The 22,696-nt window shown below is 37.8% G+C and overlaps 3 protein-coding genes across 8 annotated transcripts in view; 2 read left to right on the top strand and 1 right to left on the bottom strand.

Annotated features, from left to right (window-relative positions):
* The first annotated feature begins 234 nt into the window (after positions 1-234).
* LOC148407649 (retinol dehydrogenase 12) lies at positions 235-13,340 on the top strand. 3 transcript variants are annotated; one of them, XM_088401479.1, is made up of 7 exons: positions 235-396; positions 733-848; positions 6,723-6,878; positions 9,593-9,697; positions 12,430-12,567; positions 12,784-12,976; positions 13,083-13,340. In XM_088401479.1, exons 1-7 carry the CDS (start codon positions 260-262, stop codon positions 13,180-13,182), a joined length of 945 nt encoding a protein of 314 aa, XP_088257605.1. In that variant the 5' UTR covers positions 235-259; the 3' UTR covers positions 13,183-13,340. The 3 variants fall into 3 exon arrangements, with proteins under 3 accessions (XP_088257605.1, XP_088257604.1, XP_088257603.1); XM_088401478.1 differs by having other exon boundaries at positions 12,358-12,567; positions 12,817-12,976; XM_088401477.1 differs by having other exon boundaries at positions 12,358-12,567.
* Positions 13,341-13,961: 621 nt separating this feature from the next.
* On the top strand, positions 13,962-15,526 carry sec61g (SEC61 translocon subunit gamma). 2 transcript variants are annotated; one of them, XM_088401771.1, is made up of 4 exons: positions 13,962-14,050; positions 14,403-14,501; positions 14,581-14,683; positions 14,870-15,526. In XM_088401771.1, the coding sequence occupies exons 2-4, from the start codon at positions 14,408-14,410 to the stop codon at positions 14,877-14,879; spliced, it is 207 nt and encodes a 68-aa protein (XP_088257897.1). In that variant the 5' UTR covers positions 13,962-14,050; positions 14,403-14,407; the 3' UTR covers positions 14,880-15,526. The 2 variants fall into 2 exon arrangements, with proteins under 2 accessions (XP_088257897.1, XP_088257898.1); XM_088401772.1 differs by lacking the exon at positions 14,870-15,526 and having other exon boundaries at positions 14,581-14,687.
* The window catches only part of tpk1 (thiamin pyrophosphokinase 1), a 93,842-nt gene continuing 86,222 nt past the window's right edge, over positions 15,077-22,696 (bottom strand). For all 3 annotated transcript variants that reach the window (XM_088401767.1, XM_088401770.1, XM_088401769.1), the window contains one exon: positions 15,077-16,984. In XM_088401767.1, the coding sequence (XP_088257893.1) occupies positions 16,839-16,984 (146 nt within the window). In that variant the 3' untranslated portion in view covers positions 15,077-16,838. The remainder of the gene's footprint in view (positions 16,985-22,696) is intronic.

Below are 22,696 nucleotides of genomic sequence, written 5' to 3'. Positions count from 1 at the left end.
TTGAATTAAAAAAAAAAAAAAAAAGCTGATTGTAGCTTTAAATCTCAAAAGAATCCACAAAAAAAGGTCTTAGATTCACTCGTGTAATGTGGCTGGCAGCAGAAAGCCACCACATGGGCCGGGGGGCGGTGGTAACGGTGGGTGGGGCGTCTGCTTCACAATCTGGAATTTGCGAATTGGAGCAATTACGTGCCAGCGTCACTGATTGGTTCGGCGATGGTGATGCAAGGAAACAGTGGGCGGGCAATCGGGAGCCACGATGATGGTGATGATGATGATGATGATGATGATGTTGCAAACAGCAAGGATACCGATTGCTCATTTTTTCCTTAAGTGTGGCCAACCGGTGTTTCGTCAGGTGGGAATTCGGAGCTGCTTAAGAAAGATGAACTGCAGGTAAGAGGACGGGATGACAACACGGCAAGTGCTTGTTAAAAAAAGAAAAAAAGGGGTAAAACAAAGAATTTTTAAGGTGATTAACACCGGCTTATCCTGAGCCATATGTTAGTACAGGACGAATTGCACCACTTTAAGTTGAGTTTCCACAAGGCAAATAAAGTAATCAGTTGAGAGAACTTAAATGAATAACCAAGGCGCTTATTTATTGGCAAATTTGGTGCACGATTTGATGTGCTTGTCATTTGTTGTGTTTATTCATGATCAATACTTGATCATTTAAATACACCGTTTCATATATGCAAAAACAGCTTTTTGAGATTTTTCTTGTGTTAGGGCGGTGTGCTGTAACCGCTGGTCATCTGAAGAGAGACTGGATGACAAAACTGTCATCATCACTGGAGCAAACACTGGCATAGGCAAGGAAACAGCCAGAGACTTAGCAGCAAGAGGTACAAGAACTTCTATTAAGATTTGCTTCGCTTTTTTTTGGCCTTTGCACATTGTTTCCATGTATAGATTTTGGAAATTCATATATACAGTATAGTGTCCTTTCATTTCATGGTTTGTCTGACCAACTACTAATACTACCACCTCCTGTACTACAATATTATTATTATACGGATACCATAGTTGTATTCCTACAATTGGCAATAATACATCAACTGCTATACCTTCTCTGACATTGCTATTATTGATACAACTGATAATGTTACTATTACTACGATACTGCAATTAATATTACGGCTGCTACTACAGGTATTGTTAATGCCACTACTGCTACTTTTATTTCTGCTCCAGATATAATAGAAAAGCCAATAAAATAAATGCAATAAAAGACAATGCAATACGTGTCTCAATATGTGGGGTGTGATATGAGCGAACGGCAGTTTCTTTTAAAGTGGGCCGATTAAATTTTGTTCAGTGGGGATTATGATTCGATTCACTGTGGTGATGGCACTTGACTGTAACTGATAATGTACTTGGTAGGTTGGCAGGTTAGACAGATGAACATCTTGGCACATGTTTCATGATTTGCCCATAACTCTCAATTTCACTACTCACTTGAAAAGGTTTTTTGTTTGTCATAAACATACTGAGAAATATTCATCTTTTTCATTTGTGCAACAGTTTTTCATTCATTTATTTTGGTGCTACGATTTCCTGTGAAATTATGTATTTTTTACTATACAGATACACTGTATTTTTATTTCATCTTATTTTATACTATAAAAGCCATTTATAGAATCAAAAATTGTTTTGGATCAAAAATCGATTCTCATATGACTATATATATATTCACTTTGGCTGCCTTTTGAATTTTTCCCTCCTCTGGGAGAGTGTGAGTTTTTGACATCTCACATATGTTTACATATATGCTTATTTGTAACTATTCAGCAAAAATAAGCCACATATTCTATTTTATTACACACAAAAAAATTACGTATGATAAACCATGATGATAAACATCATCATCTTCATGCACTTAGGGAGTTGCAAGCCCACCTGGATTTTGTTTTGCGGTACTTCTAGTTGTCCTGAATGTGATCTACACCACTTTTACTTGTCATTAAAGTTGTTTTGACTGCCAGTGCATGATTTTCATCTCATCAATGGTGTACATGGGATTAAATGAATAAATCCATTGCACTCGGCAGACATGTCCACAGTTTTAGCATGGCATGTGTTACGTGCATTTCAGTGCCATTTTTTACTTATTATTACATTTGTAGATTAATTATCCATGATTATTACTTCATGATCACAGTATCAATTAGGACACTGTGCTGGCACATATAATGTATTTGTGTTAAAAAATGAAGGGTTTAGTCCTCCTTGAACACTTTCTACTAGCAACTGCATACTTAATGCAACTACTGCAACAAGTAGGTCAACTCTTTACCTTTGCAGCCAGTGTTGATCTCCCTGTTTTTTTTTCCACACTAACTTCCCCCACACTGTCCTTGTGTGACTTCGACATTCCAGTCATGAAGCAAGAGGTGCAAAACCTAAGTAGATTCAAAGCTAAAAAGCATGACCCTCATTCTCAGACTTCCACTAAATCAACAAGTTTATACCTACCTCTTATTAAATGGGGTTTGCGTTAAATATTCTCATTGTCATTTGGGACCATAAAAGAACGCAAAGTGATGAATAACCAAATTGAGCCTGCAACTTAACACTCCACCAGTCAAGTGACGGAAGACAGATGATGCGTCAAAAAGGGGGACAGAGGGAGCATTGTGAGGTGCTGCTCTCTTCCGGAGCCAAAAGGGAAACAAAAGAAAGACACACACGCACATTAGAGCCAGTTCTCCAAAAATTTTGCACACCCATCTTGAAAGGCAAAGTGAACCTTTGGCCCCATGTTTTAGTGAACAGGCATTGTTCATTTATGCAACGATTGTTTTCACGCATGAGCCGTTTAAAAAAAAAAATGTTCCATGCAGTGTTTTGGTTACATTGACTTGATACATGATTAACAACACAGTTTGACGCATGTCAACAAGATTACGCAACATAGTGATGACAAAACAAGTAGGAATTGTGGAAAAAAAAAAGCCTGCTTCACAAGGACTATTGTCCTCATTTGAATAATTGTATAGGAACGCATTACCGGAGCTTTATTTTAAATGTGTCTAAGTATTCTTTTAATGAAACGGAGTTTAACCTCTGGGGGAAATTTTGACCCAATTTGGACTTCTAGATGGTTTTGATGAGTGACATCAAAGGAAAAGCACACGAAACAAAAATATAAAATCTAAAATATCGCATAGATTGTCGAAACATGTCAACTTTGAATGTGCTGTCCTGCTGTCGCTTCTAAATGCTTGCAAATGGGAAGCCGAGAGATACACCCTGCAGATGTCAAATTTAGCTCATTTACTGCCATTAAAAATCACTTTTGGACATATTGAAAACCAGATGTTTTCTCGTGCTTTTCCCCCAATCTTTGCATTAATCCTTTCAACAGCAAAACCACCCGGGGGCGCTAGTCCACTACATGACATTTGCAAGCCTTTCAATTACTTCAATGATTGGCTTAGCCTGACTCCTATAATGCAAAGTACTTGCCATTCATTGTAGGACTTGTAGTTGACAAAAGGCTACGATTCTATGGCGTTATATTTGTGCCACAATTACGCACGCGCAGAAAAAAAAATTGAGCGGAGAAAATCAAACTGAGCGAGCGAAAACAGATTTTGAGAGCAAGAAAAAAACTATTGAGCGCGTAATGATAAGAGTTTGAGCGCGCGCCGATGGAGTTTGAACACAGAAAAAGAAATTGCTCGCTCAAAATTCCTTTTTGCTCGCTCGCAATAGCATTCTCGCGCTCAACATCTCGCTCTCGCTCGCGATACTCCTCCCTCCCTCGCTCAACATCGCGTTTGCTCAACATCGAGCTCTCGCTCGCTCGAGTCGTCCGCTTGTAAAAGCACATTGATTGACAGCTTGGTATCCAATGAGATTGCTTGTTGTGTTCACCCGGAACGAGCAAACGAGAGTGCGTCACATCGACGTAGGCGGGAGGGGTGGGCTTATATTATTAAAGTACAAAAACTAACAAGGTATTTCTGTCAAATGATACAATACAGTAATAATAATAATATTAAAAGTAATTCACCAGCCCAAGTCCGTGTTGACGCACTCTCGTTTGCCCTTTTCGGGTGAACACAGGGCAAACGAGAGTGCGTCAATGGATAGCGTACAAGCAATCTCATTGGATACTAAGCTGTGTCAATCAAAGTGCTTTTACAAGCTCTGATTGGCTGGTTTTGTGGCACAAACGTAACGCGTGAGCAGAACTGAGCGAGCGCAGAGGACGACTCGAGCGAGCGAGAGCTCAATGTTGCGCAAACGCGATGTTGAGCGAGGGAGAAAGGAGTTTCGCGAGCGAGAGCGAGATGTTGAGCGAGAGAGGGCTATCCCGAGCGAGCAAAAAGGAATTTTGAGCGAGCAATTTATTTTTCTGTGTTCAAACTCCATCGGCACGCGCTCAAACTCTTATCATTACGCGCTCAAAAGTTTTTTTCTTGCTCTCAAAATCTGTTTTCGCTCGCTCAGTTTGATTTTCTCCGCTCAATTTTTTTTTCCGCGCGTGCGTAATTGTGGCACAAATATAACGCCATACGATTCAAGAACTAAATATTGCAAGACATTTTTTATTTTGCTGCAAGGAACCATTTTATTTCATGCAACGCGTGACATTTGCATGTTCCTGTCTACTGAATCTGCAGCATTAAATAGCATTTTTTTTAAATCACTAAATGATTTTTTTTCTAAACAAAAAACAAAAAACAAAAAACATAACCCTATATATATATATATATATATATATATATATATATATATATATATATATATATATATATATATATATATATATATATATATATATATATATATATATATATATATGTATATATACAGTGGGCCCCCGGGTTACGAACTTAATCCGTTCAGCAGCTAAACTCGTAACTCGAATTGCTCGTATGACGGGCAATCCAAACCTATGTTAATTGGTGAATGCATGCAACGCGTGCAAAAGCCTTAGGTAAAAACATCACGACTTTATACACATATTAAAAATTAGTAACATAATCTACTGTACAGTTAAATTAAATAACATAAATAAACAAAGGAAAAATGACATTTACCTTTGGGGCTACGTGACTTGAGCTGGTGGTGGGTGGAGGCGGAGGGGAGCAGAGACCAACCCGCAGAATTTATTGATTTATTTTCTTAAACAAGAACTTTTCTCAAACTAGAACATATCACCGGCGATTTCCTTCTCTTTAATCCATAATAGAAGAAGCCTCTCCATGTTGTTGTCGACCGAGGTCCGTCCCCCGGCAATGAAAGTCTTGTCCTTAGAAGATTGCCGAGTGGTTACGGCCATACTCACGAGCAAGGTTAACTATGCGTACGCCTCCTTCGTATTTTTGTATTATCTCCTGCTTGGTTTCTATTGTCATCATCCTCTTACTTCTTCCTTTAGCGCCACTTGCAGTTTTAGAAGCCATGTCTAACAGATAAAGTTTGCAAGTCTTCACAACATTCCTTCCTTCCGTTTTTCACTCATTTTCTCTCCTTCCTTCCATCCCGACCAGCTGTGCCATCAAGCTAGATAAAGGCGTTCGGCCAATACCATATCGGCATTTCTGTGATTGACATGACGCCGGCCAATAGCATATCCGCATCTCCGTGAGTGAGACCGGACTGTGGCCTTAATCGACCAATAGCATATCGGCATCTCCGTGACTGACTCCGTGACTGACACCGTGACTGAGACAGTGACTGTGACATTGTAAGAGCAATAGCGTTCAGCGTTACCTTGACAAGTGTGAACATTTGATTTCGTTGTTGCCGCAAAGCGAAAATAATTGTACGATCGCATTGACCGGCATGTCGGTTTGTTCGTAAGACGAAAGGTTTGTGCGTAAGAGGGGGACAAAAAACGCCGCGGTCCACGCTCGTAAATCGGGGGCCCCCTATATATATATATATATATATATATATATATATATATATATATATATATATATATATATATATATATATATATATATATATATATATATATATATATATATATATATATATATATATATATATATACGTAAATACTGTATACATATTTATGGATAGGGCTGATGCCATTGAACATTTTGAGGGGTTGAAAGTAAATATATCTTTATATTTGAAGTCAGCCCAAGTTGTGTGACAATAAGGCCATGTTAGTGAAATATCTCTTGGCACCCAGGGGTTAAAAACCCCAGCTATTATCTGCACATAATGTCAATTCAGCATCCTTTTTATTTTTGTGTGTCCCCTCTTAAAATGCAACAGGAAAATCACAGCGACTCATTAGTCTTTCAATATTGAGTCTTTGGTGCATTTAGCACATTGACAACAGCTTGTTGTCTGCTTTATTTTAATGAAGTGAACTTGGCCTCGGAGGCAATGTGGGAGTAACTGAGTTTTCCCACATGGGACCGGCAGGAGAAAAACAAAGACAGCCACTGAGTAATCACTCCCCTCGCCTATAATTGCTGGCCATTGCAGCCATGTTTGTGTGTGTGTGTGTGTGTGTGTGTGTGTGTTTGTGTGTGTGTTGTGTGTATTTAACTGTGTAATGAAAAGCCATTATCATTTGTGACCCACATGAATGTCAACGAATTGAGTTTTGTGTCCATTAATTTCAAAATTATTATGGCACGTTCAATACTTCGTATTAAGTCTCGAAAACAAAAAGAGTTAATTTCACAGTACTGGCACATTTTGAACTTTCTCACACATCTAAAAAAAACAAACATATTTTTTAGGTGCCCGCATCATCATGGCATGCAGGGACCTGGAAAGAGCAGAGGAGGCGAGAGCCGAGATTGTGGAAGACACTGGTAATGAGAATGTGGTTGTCAGGAAACTGGATCTTTCTGACAGCAGGTCCATTCGAGCCTTTGCTGAGCTAACCAACAAAGGTTGGTTGACTTATGTGTCTGTGACGTTGTACAGTGAGAAAAAATTCAAACGCAACGTTTTTGCATTTACTCCTACTTTTCAAACTCATAATATTAACACTTGGATGGTGTACACAATGATACTGAATCACATACAAATATGGAATGGTGTGAAATCTGTCAAGCAGAGTCGAGAAAAAAAAGTTAATTTCTGGCATTTGTTTTGGAATAACAAATAGGAGTAGGAACAAGCTGAACTAAAGTTGAAATGTTTTGAATCGGTGAAAAAAATATAGTATTAGCGAAGGAACAAAAAAATGGAATCTGGATAGTTTAATGGTGAAAATGATAAACTGTCAAAAAAATCAATAGGGATGAGCTGAAGAGTTTAAACTTGGATCACTTTGACTTAGTCAAAAAATGTAGACATAGAAGGAAAACAAAACAATCACATTTCAAATTTTATAGTGTTTTAACTCATTCAATCCCAAAGATGTATTTTTATGTCTTTCAACAGTCTAAGACAAGTGTGGGCCAAATTGTACCTCTAGTTTCTGTCGGAGGGCAGTTATTACCGTGAAGTTGAATCAATTTTCATCATCACACATTTACCTAGTTTTGAAATCTGATGCGAGTAAAAACTGTTCCAAAGAGAGATTGGTAACATAAATCGGGTTAATGTTTTCCCCAAAACTTTTTTTCAAAGTTGAAGACCATTTGCAAATTTGATAATTTAATTGGAATCTTAAAATCGTAATTAGCATTTTGCGGGCCATATAAAATTATGTGGATTTGGCTCCTGGGCCTTGAGTTGGCCCCTATGGTCTAAGACTTACAAGCCCACACATTTGTTTATTTAAGAGTTAGGTTAAAAGAGGGTCAGATGGTTAATGGGGAAAATGTACCAATATGTATTTATTTATATTCATTTCATGTATATATTTCTGGCAAGTAGAACTTTTATGAGAACAATAACATGTTTGTCTTTTGCGGATAATTTGATGATGAAAATGTTAAATTCTGGAATGTTGAAAATCCTTCTAAAGGTGTTTGGAATGAACTGAATGTTCTGAATTTTAAATCGAAACGATGGCTAAATGTCAAGTGTGTTTCCGATTTCCCACATTGTGAGCTGTCAGCGAACCCCTCACAGGTGTTATGTTGAATGGGCTCGAAGTATTTGTTTTTTGAGTTCATTTTACCATAAATACCCAAAGTTGAGCAGCATCCGTGTTTCACCAAGTTCATGATTGTGTTTAATGACCGCAATTAATAAACGAGTCAAATGGAATACCTTTCCGTGTGCTATAACGGATTGAATCAGCTGGAGACATAAACTTTACATGATCCTCTCGGTTTTAGTAATATTCCTGTGCATGAACAAGGACAGTGGTTCAGACCGCTTGCTTCTTTTATTGAAAATAATGCCGAAACAACCTCAGCTAATTTGCGCTGCTAACATCCAACTGACGTTTGCCCTCTTGCTCATCCCGTTATGGCGGTGTTTCTCAAATAGTGGGGAGGGCTCCCATAGGGGCGTGTGAGGCAATGCCAGGGAGTATGTGGATAACCCCTAGGAAAATGATTTGTTTTTGCCTTGTGAAATGATATTGTGATAAAATAAGGTTTAGCATCTTTTTTTTTTTTCAGGCACTTTGATGCACTCGAGTATTTTTTTTGCTGAAACAAACCTGTATAAAGGCTGTGACAAATAGTTAACAGTTCTTCAAAGTTGGTTTATATTGCTTTTTGTTTTTATCAATGTTAAAAAAATACAGTTTTCAATATACTTAGACAATTTTTCTAGATAATAATTTTATTTATGGTTGGTGTGGCTAGTGGGGGATGCGAAATGTTTTTTTTTTCCTAAGGGGGGCTTTGTAAAACATAATTCAGAAGCACTGTGTTATGGTAGCCATTGTAATTTACATAACCGATATAAAAATGCACACATGTGCGTCACAACGCTGCTTATGTGGCTGACAGATCAATTTCCTTCAATGGTGTCAAATAATTTTATTTTTAAAAAGATCTCATTTTTAATTGACCATATATAAGACCTTCATTTGTGAGAAAGAAAGATGCATCTTCTGTTTTGGGAATTACGGTAGTTTTTACAGCGTTAAATGACTGCATACGGTGTTTGTTGATACCAAACTGCACTTAAAGTGAATCATTCTTCTGGAAACATCTTGCCTGTTGATTTACGTGGCTGTTGGAAAGCTACGTCATCTCAGGGACATCTGCAACGCTCTACATTTTCATCAGGGTTTATCGTAACTGACTTGAGCGGGCAAATGAATGGAGGATATCTGGCTTATAGATTCCAACTTGCTTCAAATTGAGTGAAGGCTTTTGAAATCAATGGTTTTACATTCTTGGACTACCAAGGATTGGGGTTGTAAGGCACAAATGAGAGAGGGTTTGAATGTAAGAATCGGGAGAGGCTCAAAGTTAAGTTTCAAAATAGTGTTCCTTTCAAACACCTTTGTTAGACTTCTTGCTGTCATTCTTCCTTCTTCCCTTTCCTCTTCTTTCCCTCCCTTGCTTACTTATTTTTTTTTTAATACAGTGCATATTTTACCTACATATGGCCAACCCAGAATAAACCATGTACAACAATATCTTTTAAATATAAAAATGATTAGATTTTTTGAGTAGTTACTCTGCCTGACTGAAAAAAAAAAAATCATCACCTTATTTTCATCATCCTGTGCTTGTCTGATTATTTTTAGAGGAGAAGCAAGTCAACATTTTGATAAACAACGCAGGCATCATGATGTGTCCGTACTCCAAGACACTCGATGGCTTTGAAATGCAATTTGGAGTTAATCATTTGGGTGAGTATGCAAAAATTGTCAAGAATTAGATAACGTAGAACACGTAGAAAACAGTGCAGTAATATTTCATCTCACGTTCAATATTTAAAGTTTTGATAGGAAACCAATTGAAGTAAATCACGATATTTTGATTTCATAACAGGCTTCTGACCAGGATGATTAATATTGTGTGCGCAGAAACTAGCCATGCATCACATAGTGTAACTTGGCACCACTCCAAAATGTTAATGTATTCGGTTGGTATTTTTAACCTGAGATGATGGAAGCTTGTACACGCTGTGCTCCCCGAGACAGCCCACACACATATGCTTGCACACACATTTCTATCCATTTTTTCGATGGCTTAGCCACTCAAGATCGTGGGTGGGCTTAAGGTTCTGATTGCCATTAAGTCACATGGTGCGTATAGGCTTACAACCGGTCACATGTACATTCACACCTAAGAACAACTTCGAGACATGTTTTATGATTTGGCAGCACTACACATCATACATGCAGCATATACTGTAGCACAGGCACAACCAAGAGACTTCCTTCCCCTGCTTGCACTTAAAACAATGATAGGAACTCAGGAACAATGGTATAGAGAATAAACATACAGACGCTGAGGTGCGACCTCTGTTCTATAAATACCAGTGGGTGTACACACTAGTGCCTTATAGCAGCATGGTAATGTAAAGATACCCAGCTCCATCACATTGACCCCGCAAAAATGACTCTCGTGTTGAGCCATGTCCCTTAGTTTGTATGCTAAGGTAAGTTCAATGGCACCCTAAGGACCTGAAAGTGCTTTTTTTTATTTATTTATTTTTTTTCTTGAGCAACCTTAATTTATTTACATTTAGTTAGATTTTGTGACAGCCACAGAGCGGATGAAATGGATGAAAACAACCCTCATATCATAAGAGTCATTTTTGTAATTATATTATATTGTATAATCATAGGTGGGCAGTTTGTCTGTACGGACTCAAATATTTAAAAAAATGACCAACGTCACCATCCATGTAACCAGTCACTGTTGGTAATGGTTTCTCACCCAATTAAATCTGCCAAATTTCTGAGAAAGGTTTAAACTGCCATATACTTAGGAGAATGGAAGTATAAACACGATCTAAGTAGGCTGCAAGCATGCATACATGCACCCAGGAAGAACTGAGTGCTAGAGCATTAATATGCAGTAGCTACTATTGAGAGAGAAAATATCCTTCATTTTTTGCACTGAGCAACACTTTCTCTTCCTTCAATGTAGTTTCAGTCATTGTTTCATGTACAAATGCCAATTGTATACAATCTTGCTCTGCACATTTATTGTACAGAGTGGAAGTAAAGTAAAAAGCAATGTTCAGAATTGGTAAGTATTGAAATATTTTTGTGTAAATTTGCTTTTAAAATATAATTTAATTTTGAATATATATATATTTTTTAATACAATTTCATTGTAATTGACTCTTAGCCAGGAAACCCAAGTTAGACAGTAAGACATTTTTTAAAAAGGCATTGTCTAGTAAATTAAGCTCAGCAAAAACTTTCTTTTTACTTGAAGTGTATGTGACAGATGATATGTATCATGTGAATTTAGTTTTGGGTTGTATGCTCCCTAGTGGACATGATTTCTTTTTGTAGTCGAGTGCCAAGGGAACACACGTTTGTCATTGTGGTGTGTGATCAGTTTAATTTGTCTTAAGCTCGTCTACTACATTTGGATAATTGAAGTGAACACGGCAAAGCTTGCCTCTTGTTTTTCTTTAAGGCCAAGCTGTAAAGATTATATATATATATATATATATATATATATATATATATATATATATATATATATATATATATATATATTTTTTTTTTTTTTTTTTGGGGGGGGGGGGGGGGGGGGTGATAGACCAACGACTGGTTTATGTTGTGACAGATGCAATTTTTGTTGGACCGACCATGGCGGCGGCGGGGGGACTGATGGACCAGCTCAAGATGTAAAATGTTCACTTCTGTGAATTGTATTGTATCACTGTATTATTCCTTTTTTTTTGTATTACAATGTACACTGTATAATAAAGTGCATTCTTAAGGAATCTGTTTATTTGGGGATATTTTTTAATTATGGGACACACCTGTTTTAAGATGCACTGGGTCAGAAGGCACAAGGGAAACAAACCAGTACAGCAGATCAGTCAAACTTCATTCAACTTCAATTTGACATGCATTATTTTTTATAGAAAATTAAATGATTTGTAGTGTACCTAGCAGTCAAAAAATATAATATATATATATATATATATATATATATATATATATATATATATATATATATATATATATATATATATATATATATATATATATATATATATATATATATATATATATATATATATATTTTATTTTACCCATTCTGGGTCAATGCGGCCTCCTCTTGACAGCTTGAAAACACTTTTATGGCACTCACAGGCTTTAATGTACTTTATTTAACAACTCAAAATATTTTGCAACAGTTTTGAACCATTAAAACAAAGGACAAGCGCCCACCTCAAAAATACAGCGGTCTCTAATATTTTGTCATCATGCCTATTTTTGATGAGGATGGTATTTGTGTACAATATTCTGTGGATAGATTAGTGTTTGTCTGTTAAAGGTGTTAAATATTTTATATTTCCAACATGATATACTAGGTCACTTCTTGTTGACATACCTGCTGCTGGACCTGATCAAATTTTCCGCTCCGGCTCGGATTGTTGTGGTAGCGTCGGTGGCCCACACCTGGACCGGCCTTCGACTGGATGACCTGAACAGTGAGAGCAGCTATGACACCATGAAGGCCTACGGGCAGAGCAAATTGGCCAATGTCCTCTTTGCACGAGCCCTCGCCAAAAAATTAAAAGGTGAGATGTACCCTATTGGTAGCATGGTTAGGGATCAATGAAACACATAAAATTTACATAAGTTGATCAAGTCACACTTGGTAGGTGATTTTGACCACCTAGCAATTAACTGTGAGTGCAGTCATATGTCTTGTACATTTCCAGTGAAGAATTACATTTAGTTATACGGACAGTACTTCATATTGTGACATCTGTACTTTGTTACATATGTTGCAGGAACGGGGGTAAGTGTGTTCTCTCTACACCCAGGTGTGGTGCAGTCGGATCTGTGGAGGCACCAGCACCAGTGTATCCAAGTGGCGGTGAAGATCTTCAGGATCTTCACAAAGACAACGGTGGAAGGGGCTCAGACAACCATCTACTGCGCTGTGCAGCCCGGCCTGGAAAGCCAGAGTGGAGCCTACTTCAGGTACGTTTGATTCCACCTGTAATGCTAGCATGTCTTCGCGCTCCTCTTCACCTGCAGACCGACAAAATGATCTCCCTGACTACGTAGCGTTTCTTTGTGGTTTCAGCGACTGTGCCCCTGCAAGGTGCTCCAGAAGTGCCTCAGATGATGATTTGGCCCTGAAGTTGTGGGAATGCAGCTGCAACATGCTTGGCATCAACTGGTAGTGAAAAAAAAGTAAATAAATAAGGCTAGGAGAGACTATCATGTTAAATGTGAAACAGTGTCACACATAAAACACTATTCAGTCAGCACTTTTTGTTAGGGGCATTGATATTGCTGGACAGTTCTTCACCATTTTATATTATAAAAGATCACAAGTTTATTTGGTCTCCTTTCTTTTTTAAACAGCATGATGTCTTAGTATTGCATGAACAATGGATAGCGAAAGGAAAAAAAAGTTCTAATCTACATCACATGAGATTATTAACACCCATGGAATGTGGTACTGGCAATCAGAGTTATCACTGTTTGGGTCAAGGAAGTTCAAATAAACCAAATTTGTATAATAATTACAGTTCAATATACATTAATTCAACTCAATGATTTAAATTTGAAAGGTTTTTAAAAGGGAGGGACCGATCGTTGCGTCCATACATTTTCCACATTGCTCATCCACATTAAAGTACTTCGGCAGACATTCAAAGGGCACAGATAACCATTCACACGCGTTTGGACCTATGAACAATTTTGCACATGCACATTTTTGGAATGTAGAACATATATATATATATATATATATATATATATATATATATATATATATATATATATATATATATATATATATATATATATATATATATATATATATATATATATATATATATATATATATATATATATATATATATATCATTTTAGCGTCACTATAAACCTCTTGCAGCCGCAAGATGGCAGACTGCAGAAATGTACACCAAACTCGGAAACGAAAAAGAATTGTTGCGCATGCGCGTACTAAGTATACGTCAGCTCTTAAGCGACGTGGCTTCACTCGACTCTCCCCTTTTATCGTCAAAGGCGAAAGCAGACAAGGTAGGAACTGCTACACCAATTATTTGAAATTAAGAAAACCAAAGCCTTGTAACATTTTTTTCTCATTTGAGGAAAACCAAAGTCTCGCAACATTTTTTTTAATTTGAGCTAGCTGCGTTCGACGGTGTAGTTTCTGTTTACTGTGCGAGATAATCCCATCCATGTTTATTATTTTCTATTCGCATAATTTTTCGCACCCGTCTCCAAATTACTTTCGAGAGATAATTCTCATTAAAATTGAGTTAAAACTATGTCAAAATTGTCAAGCTTAAGCCAACGTCAGCATGCGTTAGCGCCGAGTTCGCTTCCAGCTAACATTCTGTTTTTTTTGGTAATGATTTCTTGTCTTCAGCAAACATGGATCAAGTAATGCAATTTGTTGAGCCCAGTCGGCAATTCGTCAAAGACTCAATAAGGCTGGTAAAGAGATGCACGAAACCTGACAGAAAAGGTTTGTGTTAGTCTACGGATCGGCTGTTGTTGACTGTACCACTGGATCTCACTGTGAATATTTTCGCTCATCTTCCCAGAATTCCAGAAAATTGCCATGGCGACAGCAATTGGGTTTGCCATCATGGGTTTTATTGGGTTCTTCGTTAAACTGATTCACATCCCCATCAACAACATCATTGTGTAAGTTAACTGTAAAAATATCCCGAGTTTTAGCATCCGTCACAGTTGAATTGGAATGTACCTTCTGCCATCTAGTGGCAGAACATTTTATTGCGTGGCTTCTCACGAGACTTGGTGCACCTGGAATAATTAGTTGAAGTACAATATTTGTAGCATAACATGATTTTTCTTATTTCTGTCTTGCAGTGGTGGTTAAACGCTTATGACATCCAGGACCAGAAGACCGCTGTGCTAAGTTTTGATGGAGACTGAAGGGATGACATGTTTACATTCTGCTGAGATGTCTCTTTCACTTTGTAAATAAAACAAATAGGGGTGCACAATAACCCTTTTCCCCTTACCGGTAAAGAACTTTCTGGTTCTCCAATCTACTAAACAATCTTTTTTTGTATGTTTCACACTATATACTTTGATGTATGTAATGTATTTTTAATATTATACACACCTGATTGTAACTCAGGCTAGGACGTAGTTTGCAAAGATGAATTGTCATGGCTCTGTCTGATTACTGCCTACAGTTCAGAAGTTTTTACGAAAGCCTCAATAGCACCAAGATTCTGGGGTCGTTTCAAATTGCTTCTTTGGTCCAACACGTACTGTTAATAGTAATTGTTTAAAAAAAGAAAAACATCAAACCTTCACTGGTGCCTGATTCCCACATCATGCAGCAGAGGCAGATGACGTCATGCTCTAAAATTAAGTTGACACCAATGTGTGGATTTGATCCACCTTTTATTAGTTCAGAAATATCTGAGTGATAAATGTGATGTAAGCCCCCCCCCGAAAAAAAAGAAAAAGATTCCCATCGTTATTGTGCATCCCTAAAAACAATGAGAAACTGGAGCTTTGTCTTTTTTTATTCCAAAGTGAATTCAATGTTTTTCAGGCAATGTCTTCAAGGAGTATACAATGTAAATGGACACAGGGAACTATTTTTCACTACTTTAAAATGGGTGAATGCTCTTATGGCATCTGGGGATACATCTTGTGTTCAATTACATTATTACCTTAAGTGACACTGTAAGATTTAGACCGTTTTGCATTAAAATTATATCAAAAACATGCACATTTTAATGACCAACAGTATGTTTATAATTTTACAATTGTTATAAACGTAGGTCTAGTTACTATATTACATGGGGGGTGGCACTCCTCTAGAGGTCCCGCGTCTGTCACCTGTTATTGCAATGGATGGCAGACGTGGGGTGTTTATTACTACATTTACCGTAGTGCCCCTAAATTACACACTCCCTGTTCACATGCACCCGTGGGAGTTTGAGGGGCATTACGGTACATGCAGCAATAAAAACAACTGCTGCCCTAGCTAAATCTTACACAGTATCACTTAAAAGCGTATCATCCAGCCATCTGTTTTCTTAACCCCTTGTTCATAAGAGTCACAGGACACAGAGATGAATGACTGTTCACATTCGCCTAAGGGCAATTTGGAATGTCCAACATGCCTACCATGCATGATTTTGGAGTGTGAGAGGAAACTGGAGTACATGCAAACTCCACACAGGAAGGCCGGAGCCAAAAGCATACCGGGGTGAATGTGCTAACCCCCCGCATCATTTCAGAGTAAATTAAAACAGATTTCTTAGTGAGGAAGTGAATAGTAGTGGCTGGTGCCTGTTGCACCAAGCCTTTTCCCCACTCAATTGAGATCTTGCTTACCTGTGACCATAATTAAGATACATCTATCAATTTTAGAACAATTAGTGATTGGCTTTTACCCTGGAGGGGTTATGATGACTACAGTTTTGATAGACATGAAAAAGAGGGAAAAGATAGTCTTGATATGTTTATCAACAGGGCGCCATGGTGGAAGACTGGCTCACACGTCCACCACACAGTTAAGGGGTTTTGGGTTTGATTCCAACTCCTGTGTGAGTGTTTGTTTTTGTGCCCTGCGATAGGCAAACAGTTCAGGGTGTCCACAGGCAGCTGGGATAGGCACAAGCACGCTAGCGACCCGAGTGAGGATAAAATAAATGGAAAGATGGAAAAGTTGAATCTGCTCATGATAATGTGTGGGGGAAAGAAAACACATTTAAGTCATTCACAAACCCAGTCTTTCTGTAGCAAAAGCTAACTTGAAGCAAGTTTGGTATTAAAATGAAAGTTTGCAGTTGTTTGCAAATTGCTGGATGGATCATTGCAGTCCTTTAACGATGCCCATGCTCCAAAGCAGAGGCTGATCCGTGCTGACCGTTACACACTTGCGGGCCTGACCGGGGGAAACTGGCTCGTAGGTGTTGGAGGTGCTCACCAGCTTCCCGAACTGCAGAACCTGGTTATCTGGACAAGAGAAAGTAAGTTAATGTCGCTTCAAGTCAGACGTGTGTATAGCCATTAAAGCAAAATAGGCTATGAAAAATGCATAAACATGGATGATGCAATTAAATTTGACAATCTTATACCCGCACACTACAAAGAAAGAACCACCAAAATAACTAACACATGTGATACTTAATAACACATACAATAGTAACACATTCAGACACTAGATCTAACTGAATGCTCTGATTACTCTTCACAAATTTTGATATGCTGATAAAAGTCATCAATGGAAATCGAATGTATTGACCAACCGACCAATAAATACATACAACAAACCACAAATATCCTGAGGAGAAAAATGCTCCAATCAAAATATGTGCTAGTAAAGTTAAGGGCCAGGAAAATTTGAACAAGAATAAAACGATGCTGAAGTTTCTCATTTCGGGCACTGGGTGGCACACCTATGTAATGACAGTATAGGTTGAAAACTCACAAAGAAAAAGATGTCATGTCAAATTAAAGATGTGTTGTGTGCTAACAGCTGAGCCATGAATAAATTTGAGAAAAAAATGCAAGCCAGTTTGTGATACAACACAGATACTGTAAAAGCCTAATGTCTGGTTAGGGCCCAGTTGAAGATCCCCACCCATTGTGGTACCACAACAAAGCTATATGCTAATGCTAAAATGAATTCTACTCCACTTTCTGTCAAGGAAGCCAGAAACAAGCTATTTCAGACAAGTGTGGCAACTGGTCACTTCCTCTTGAAAGTTGTGAAGAATAATTTTCCTCCATGTCAATATAGCTTTAATTGACAAAGATGAAGAAGCCCTGCACGAAAACAAACCAACCATAAATACATAACACAACGAAGACAAATACACAGTATTACAACACTCTCAATAACCAGGCAAACAGCTTCACACCACTCTAAGTAATCTCTTTGTTCTTGAGACAATGTACTTGATGAAACACTGCCCCCTAATGGAGGGCGGGCTATCCTAACGTTCGTTTTTAATGCTTCACAAACTCATCTTGCGGGGGATTAGATCTCTTTGCGGACCTTATCTGGCCCACAGTCCATATGTTTGACGCCACAGAGACATGTTACAAAATAAATACATAAAAAAACAAACAAATAAATAAATAAATAAAAAATACAAAACTTACAATGCATGGTCGTTTTAGGGGAAAAAAACACCAACCTTAATTTACATTGACATTTTGTGGGCAGAGCATTGGTAGACATTGGCATAATGACTACACTGACAGACACATAAACCTTTCTTGCCACACAGAGCTCGCTTAGATGTGCCTTCCTGGGTAAACTGTATTCACTGAGCCACTTGTGTAGGTTGTCGACGAGAGTCCATCTCATGGTAACACAAGCGAGAAAGCATCATCAACATTCAACAAGACCAAAAACATCAGCCAGAAAGCAGAGATAGCAAGGATTTATTTGGAGTATCATTGTGTTGTGTAAGTAAGCATTATAAATGAAACACCATTTTAAAAGTCACAGTTATTTAAAACAGTCCAAGTCTGACAAAACCCCTGTTTTTTTTTTTTTCTTCCCTTCCGCGTCGTTTGCTTTAACCGGCAATTTGCAGCCTGCAGCGGGAGCCTCCTCTCGATGTGACTCATACTCTTTGGCTGCCGCAGCCACTCATGTCCAATTCCTGGTTTGTCGTCTTCAGTACTACTGTCAGATAGTGACTGCAGCTAACAATGACTGCATCACCAACTGGCATCACCGACTGGCTGCTCTCAAAAACCACATCATCCTTCTCACTATTTAATATCAACAGCTGCCAGAAACGGCATCAAAAAACAAAGATCGGACCGTTACTGGGCCGTGGCCCGGTGAATGGGGGACCACTGCTGTAATAAACATTAGTGTCACCCCTCATGTTATATACTTTAATAATAATATTTAATAAAAACTGGACCTATGACTACATTTAAAACATACTGTTAGGTGTTAGGCATTTTACAAGATTAATCCATTGGGATTGTAACGCAAATTCACGATATGGCGGGCAATCCAAACCTATGTAAATTAACGCGTTTGAAAGCCCGAGTAAAAACATACAAATTGTATATACATATGAAAAATTGGTATCAAAATAGTATAGTGAATGCTACTCATATATAATAGACTTGCATACAGTTAAATACTATCATAAATAAAAAACATACAAAGGATTTATTTACCTTTGAGTTGACGCTTATGGCCATATTCCTTAGTAAGGGTAGCCTACGTTAGGCTATCTTAGCTTTCTTTGTATTTTTTGATTATCTTCTTCATCTTCTTAGTTTTCTCTTTAACATCACTAGTCATCTTGGGACTCATGGATAATCAATTCAAGTTTGGATTAAGCACTAAAATGCATAATACGATATTGAAAGCAGTCTCACACGAGATCAAGTCTTTTAGGCAGCTATCTTTGTGACCACGTGCACCGACCAATAGCAGAGCAGCATCTTTGTGACACCATCACGATGACCAATAGTAGACCAGTGACGCGTTGCAGCGGAGGCAGTTTGACACCAACAGAAAATAAGAGCAATTACTTAAAAACGCCTCAAGAGGGAGGCAAAACAACAAACAACCAACTCCACAGGTCATGACAGTTGTTGATGTTAATCGTAAAGGGGGATAAATGCATTAAAGAGGGGACAGGAAAACTCAGTATTCCATGTAACGTGAAAAAAACGTAAGCCAGGGACGCCGTAACCTGGGGTCTACTGTATTTTAGAGCCGTATTTTCAATACCATGATAATGCGATACCGTGATATTTTTGCTCAAGTTTCTTTTTAATTTATTTTTTGGAGCAGTTTTTATCTCGTTCTTGTTTTCTAATAGAGACTTTCTGGACACCTTTTATGTTAATAAATTTGTCCAACAGTGACCTCAAGCGGTCAAAGCAGAAATCTCAGAAACAATATTTACTGTACATCTGGGGACAATGTAGGACCACATTAGACAAAAGCTTCATGGTAACATTTTTCTTAGTCAAAATAATGTTTTATCTGAAATAGCAGAAAGTGCTTCAATGTTCCACTAAATAGAGAAATATGACTTTTCATGTCACCGTTCCATTTAGTATTACATTTGTTCACACATCATTTGCCGTGAGCAAGTTGAGCAGAAAAGCGCTTTGAGAGTGGATGTGTTGGACTGTGTCTAATAGAACAAGGGCAAAGCTCGGGAGGCAGGCGGAAGACAATCATTTTCATTTACTTTTTTATCACGGGGGACTGCTCTTGCATGTTCACGCCGTCTGCGGCAAATTAGATGTCAAATAAATAAGGTAGAAGCAATTTTTGACCCGGCAGTTCTACTATTGAGTCAAATGAAATGTTGGGATCAGAAGGGTTTTAGCTTTATTGGCCCAAATCATTCAGTGCAGTACAGCTGTACCAGTGGTCGGCCATAAATTTGGCACCTGAGTCTTCGGAGGGGACTTAACAGACTTAATCCACCCTCACTTAATACTACTGCTATCAAGTCGAAATGATAAAACCATCAATATTGTGCAAAAATACAATAGCTTCTCTGGAAAAAAGTCCCCTTGGAAAAGGAACTTCATGTCTCCATCAGCCATCGTGGGCATAATCTTTAATATCATGAGAGCAGATTGCTACATACTTTGTTTTGATAGCGAGCCAGCTGGCGGTGTGAGGTCATAAATAGGCTTTCAGAATTAGCCAATGATATTAAACCCTGGGGGAAATTTTGGCCCAACTTGGGTAAAAACAAACAAACAAACAAACCAAAAAATTCTACGGGGCTAAAATGTTGCATAGACTCTCAATATGCTGTTCCGCCGTTCCTTCTCAATGCTTGCAAATGGGAGGTTGAGAGCTACACCCTGCAGATGTCACATTTAGCCCATATCAGGTTCATTTTCTGCCATTAAAAAATTGAAGTATTTTCAATTTTGGACATATTGAAAACACTTTTTTTTTTTCATGCATTTCCCCCGATTTTTTCATTAATCCTTTCAACAGCAACTCGCGCAACACACCCACTAGTTTGGTGAACCGTTGCTAAGTTCTTTCTTGGCCAAACTAAATTCGTGAAAAGCGAGTCTTGCGGCGGACAGAATGGACGTGATGTTTTATCTTAATGTTAATATTTCAAATTATTTGGCGACTGACTAAAGAAAACAGAAGCATTCCTCCAGATGGTCAAATAAAAGTTGAAGCCAGCACATTGCACGAGTCTCAAATACGACAGAAGGGGAATGGTTACAACTACATCTGTTGAAAAAAATAAATGAGTGAAGCCACTTTTTTTTTTTGTACCAATCTTTTGATCTACCACAATTACACAATATATGTAAATAAAAAAAAATGGCTTTGGTTTAGTGTTTTTCTCAGAACATTTTTAGATTAGAGTCAAACAAATTAATTCGATCAATTAATTACAAATTTTAATTAATCTCATTTTTCAAAAAATCCATTGAAGTCACAGTCCACATTCACTTTAAGTTTGACGTACCGCAATTCCCCAAATATAAGACGCACTTGTGTATAGTATCACATTAATTTTAATGTTGGGGTAAAATTCAGCTACTTTCTAAGTTACCATGTATAAAACACACCAAAACTTTTACAACAATGTCAAAATTTAAGCAAAACATAATATCTCACAAAATCTAATCTTTTGTAAACTTAATATTTTCTTGGGTTCATATGTGTAAGTTATACATTTGTTGCACGTTAAGTAAGCGTGTTGCATATTTCCCACATTGTGAGTGGTCAGTGAACGCCTTGTCAGTGTAATTTTGAATGTGCTCGACGCAGTTGTATTTCCTTTTCCTTGCGATGCGGTTCGAGTTCATTTTACCTTGAGGAACCTGAAGTAGAGCAGCATCCGTGTTTCACCAAGTTTATGATTGTGTGTGTATGCCAAAAGACGGCAATTAACAAACATGTCAAATGGAATACCTTTCTGTGTTCTCTAACCTGTGCACTCTTAATTGAACCAACTACAGACATCATGACTTTTTCCTCTCGGTTTTTGTAAAATTCCAGCGTTTGAACAAGGATGGATTCGGACTTTGGTTCAGTCTGCTCGGTTAGCTACGGTTAGCTTCAGTGGGCACTTGTTGCTAACACCTAACTGATGTCCGCTCTCCAGCTTGTTCTGTTACGTTAATTTTTGTCAAAATATGGCCAATAAAAAATGCACATCTAAGCGTCAAAACTAAGCTTCTGTGGCTGACGGATGAATCTTCCACGAATGATGTCGAAAAAAAAAATTAAGATACTGTTTATAGGACGCACCAATAATTTTGGAATTCGGTTTTGAATAAAAAGTGCATTATTTGGGGGATTACAGTATATTATTCCAGGTGTGGTAATTTCAGATGATCAACCATGAAATGGAAAGGCACTCACCTGTATATAGTATGTAAGGTCCAAATTTGGCAATTGATAAAATACAACAACAACAAAAAAAAACAGAAACAGAATTAAAACCAACGACAACCTCACGTTGTAATTATGGGTATTAACATTTTGAGAGGAAATAAATTTAATATGATTTTGGAATAAGGTTGTATCATAAAATGTGGAAATGTATGCGTGTACAACTGCCAACGTGGAGTATATTTTGTTGAGTGCTAAACACTTTTTGCACATATTTGCAAAAATGTTTGAATGTATTTCAATATGTTCCAATGAGGTTTCAAATGCGTCCAACTATATTTGCAAGTAAG

Source organism: Hippichthys cyanospilos, chromosome 19 (assembly GCF_059441005.1).
Source record: "Hippichthys cyanospilos isolate Australia breed blue-spotted pipefish chromosome 19, RoL_Hcya_1.0, whole genome shotgun sequence".
Classification (NCBI taxonomy): domain Eukaryota; kingdom Metazoa; phylum Chordata; class Actinopteri; order Syngnathiformes; family Syngnathidae; genus Hippichthys; species Hippichthys cyanospilos.
This window is presented reverse-complemented; position numbering and strand designations above follow the sequence as displayed.

Coding starts and splice junctions, on each gene's coding strand:
- LOC148407649 (XM_088401477.1), top strand. CDS start 260: ATGATGGTGATGATGATGATGATGATGATGATGTTGCAAACAGCAAGG. Junction 397..732: donor TTAAGAAAGATGAACTGCAG/GTAAGAGGACGG, acceptor TTCTTGTGTTAG/GGCGGTGTGCTGTAACCGCT. Junction 6,879..9,592: donor TGCTGAGCTAACCAACAAAG/GTTGGTTGACTT, acceptor GATTATTTTTAG/AGGAGAAGCAAGTCAACATT.
- sec61g (XM_088401771.1), top strand. CDS start 14,408: ATGGATCAAGTAATGCAATTTGTTGAGCCCAGTCGGCAATTCGTCAAA. Junction 14,502..14,580: donor CACGAAACCTGACAGAAAAG/GTTTGTGTTAGT, acceptor TCATCTTCCCAG/AATTCCAGAAAATTGCCATG.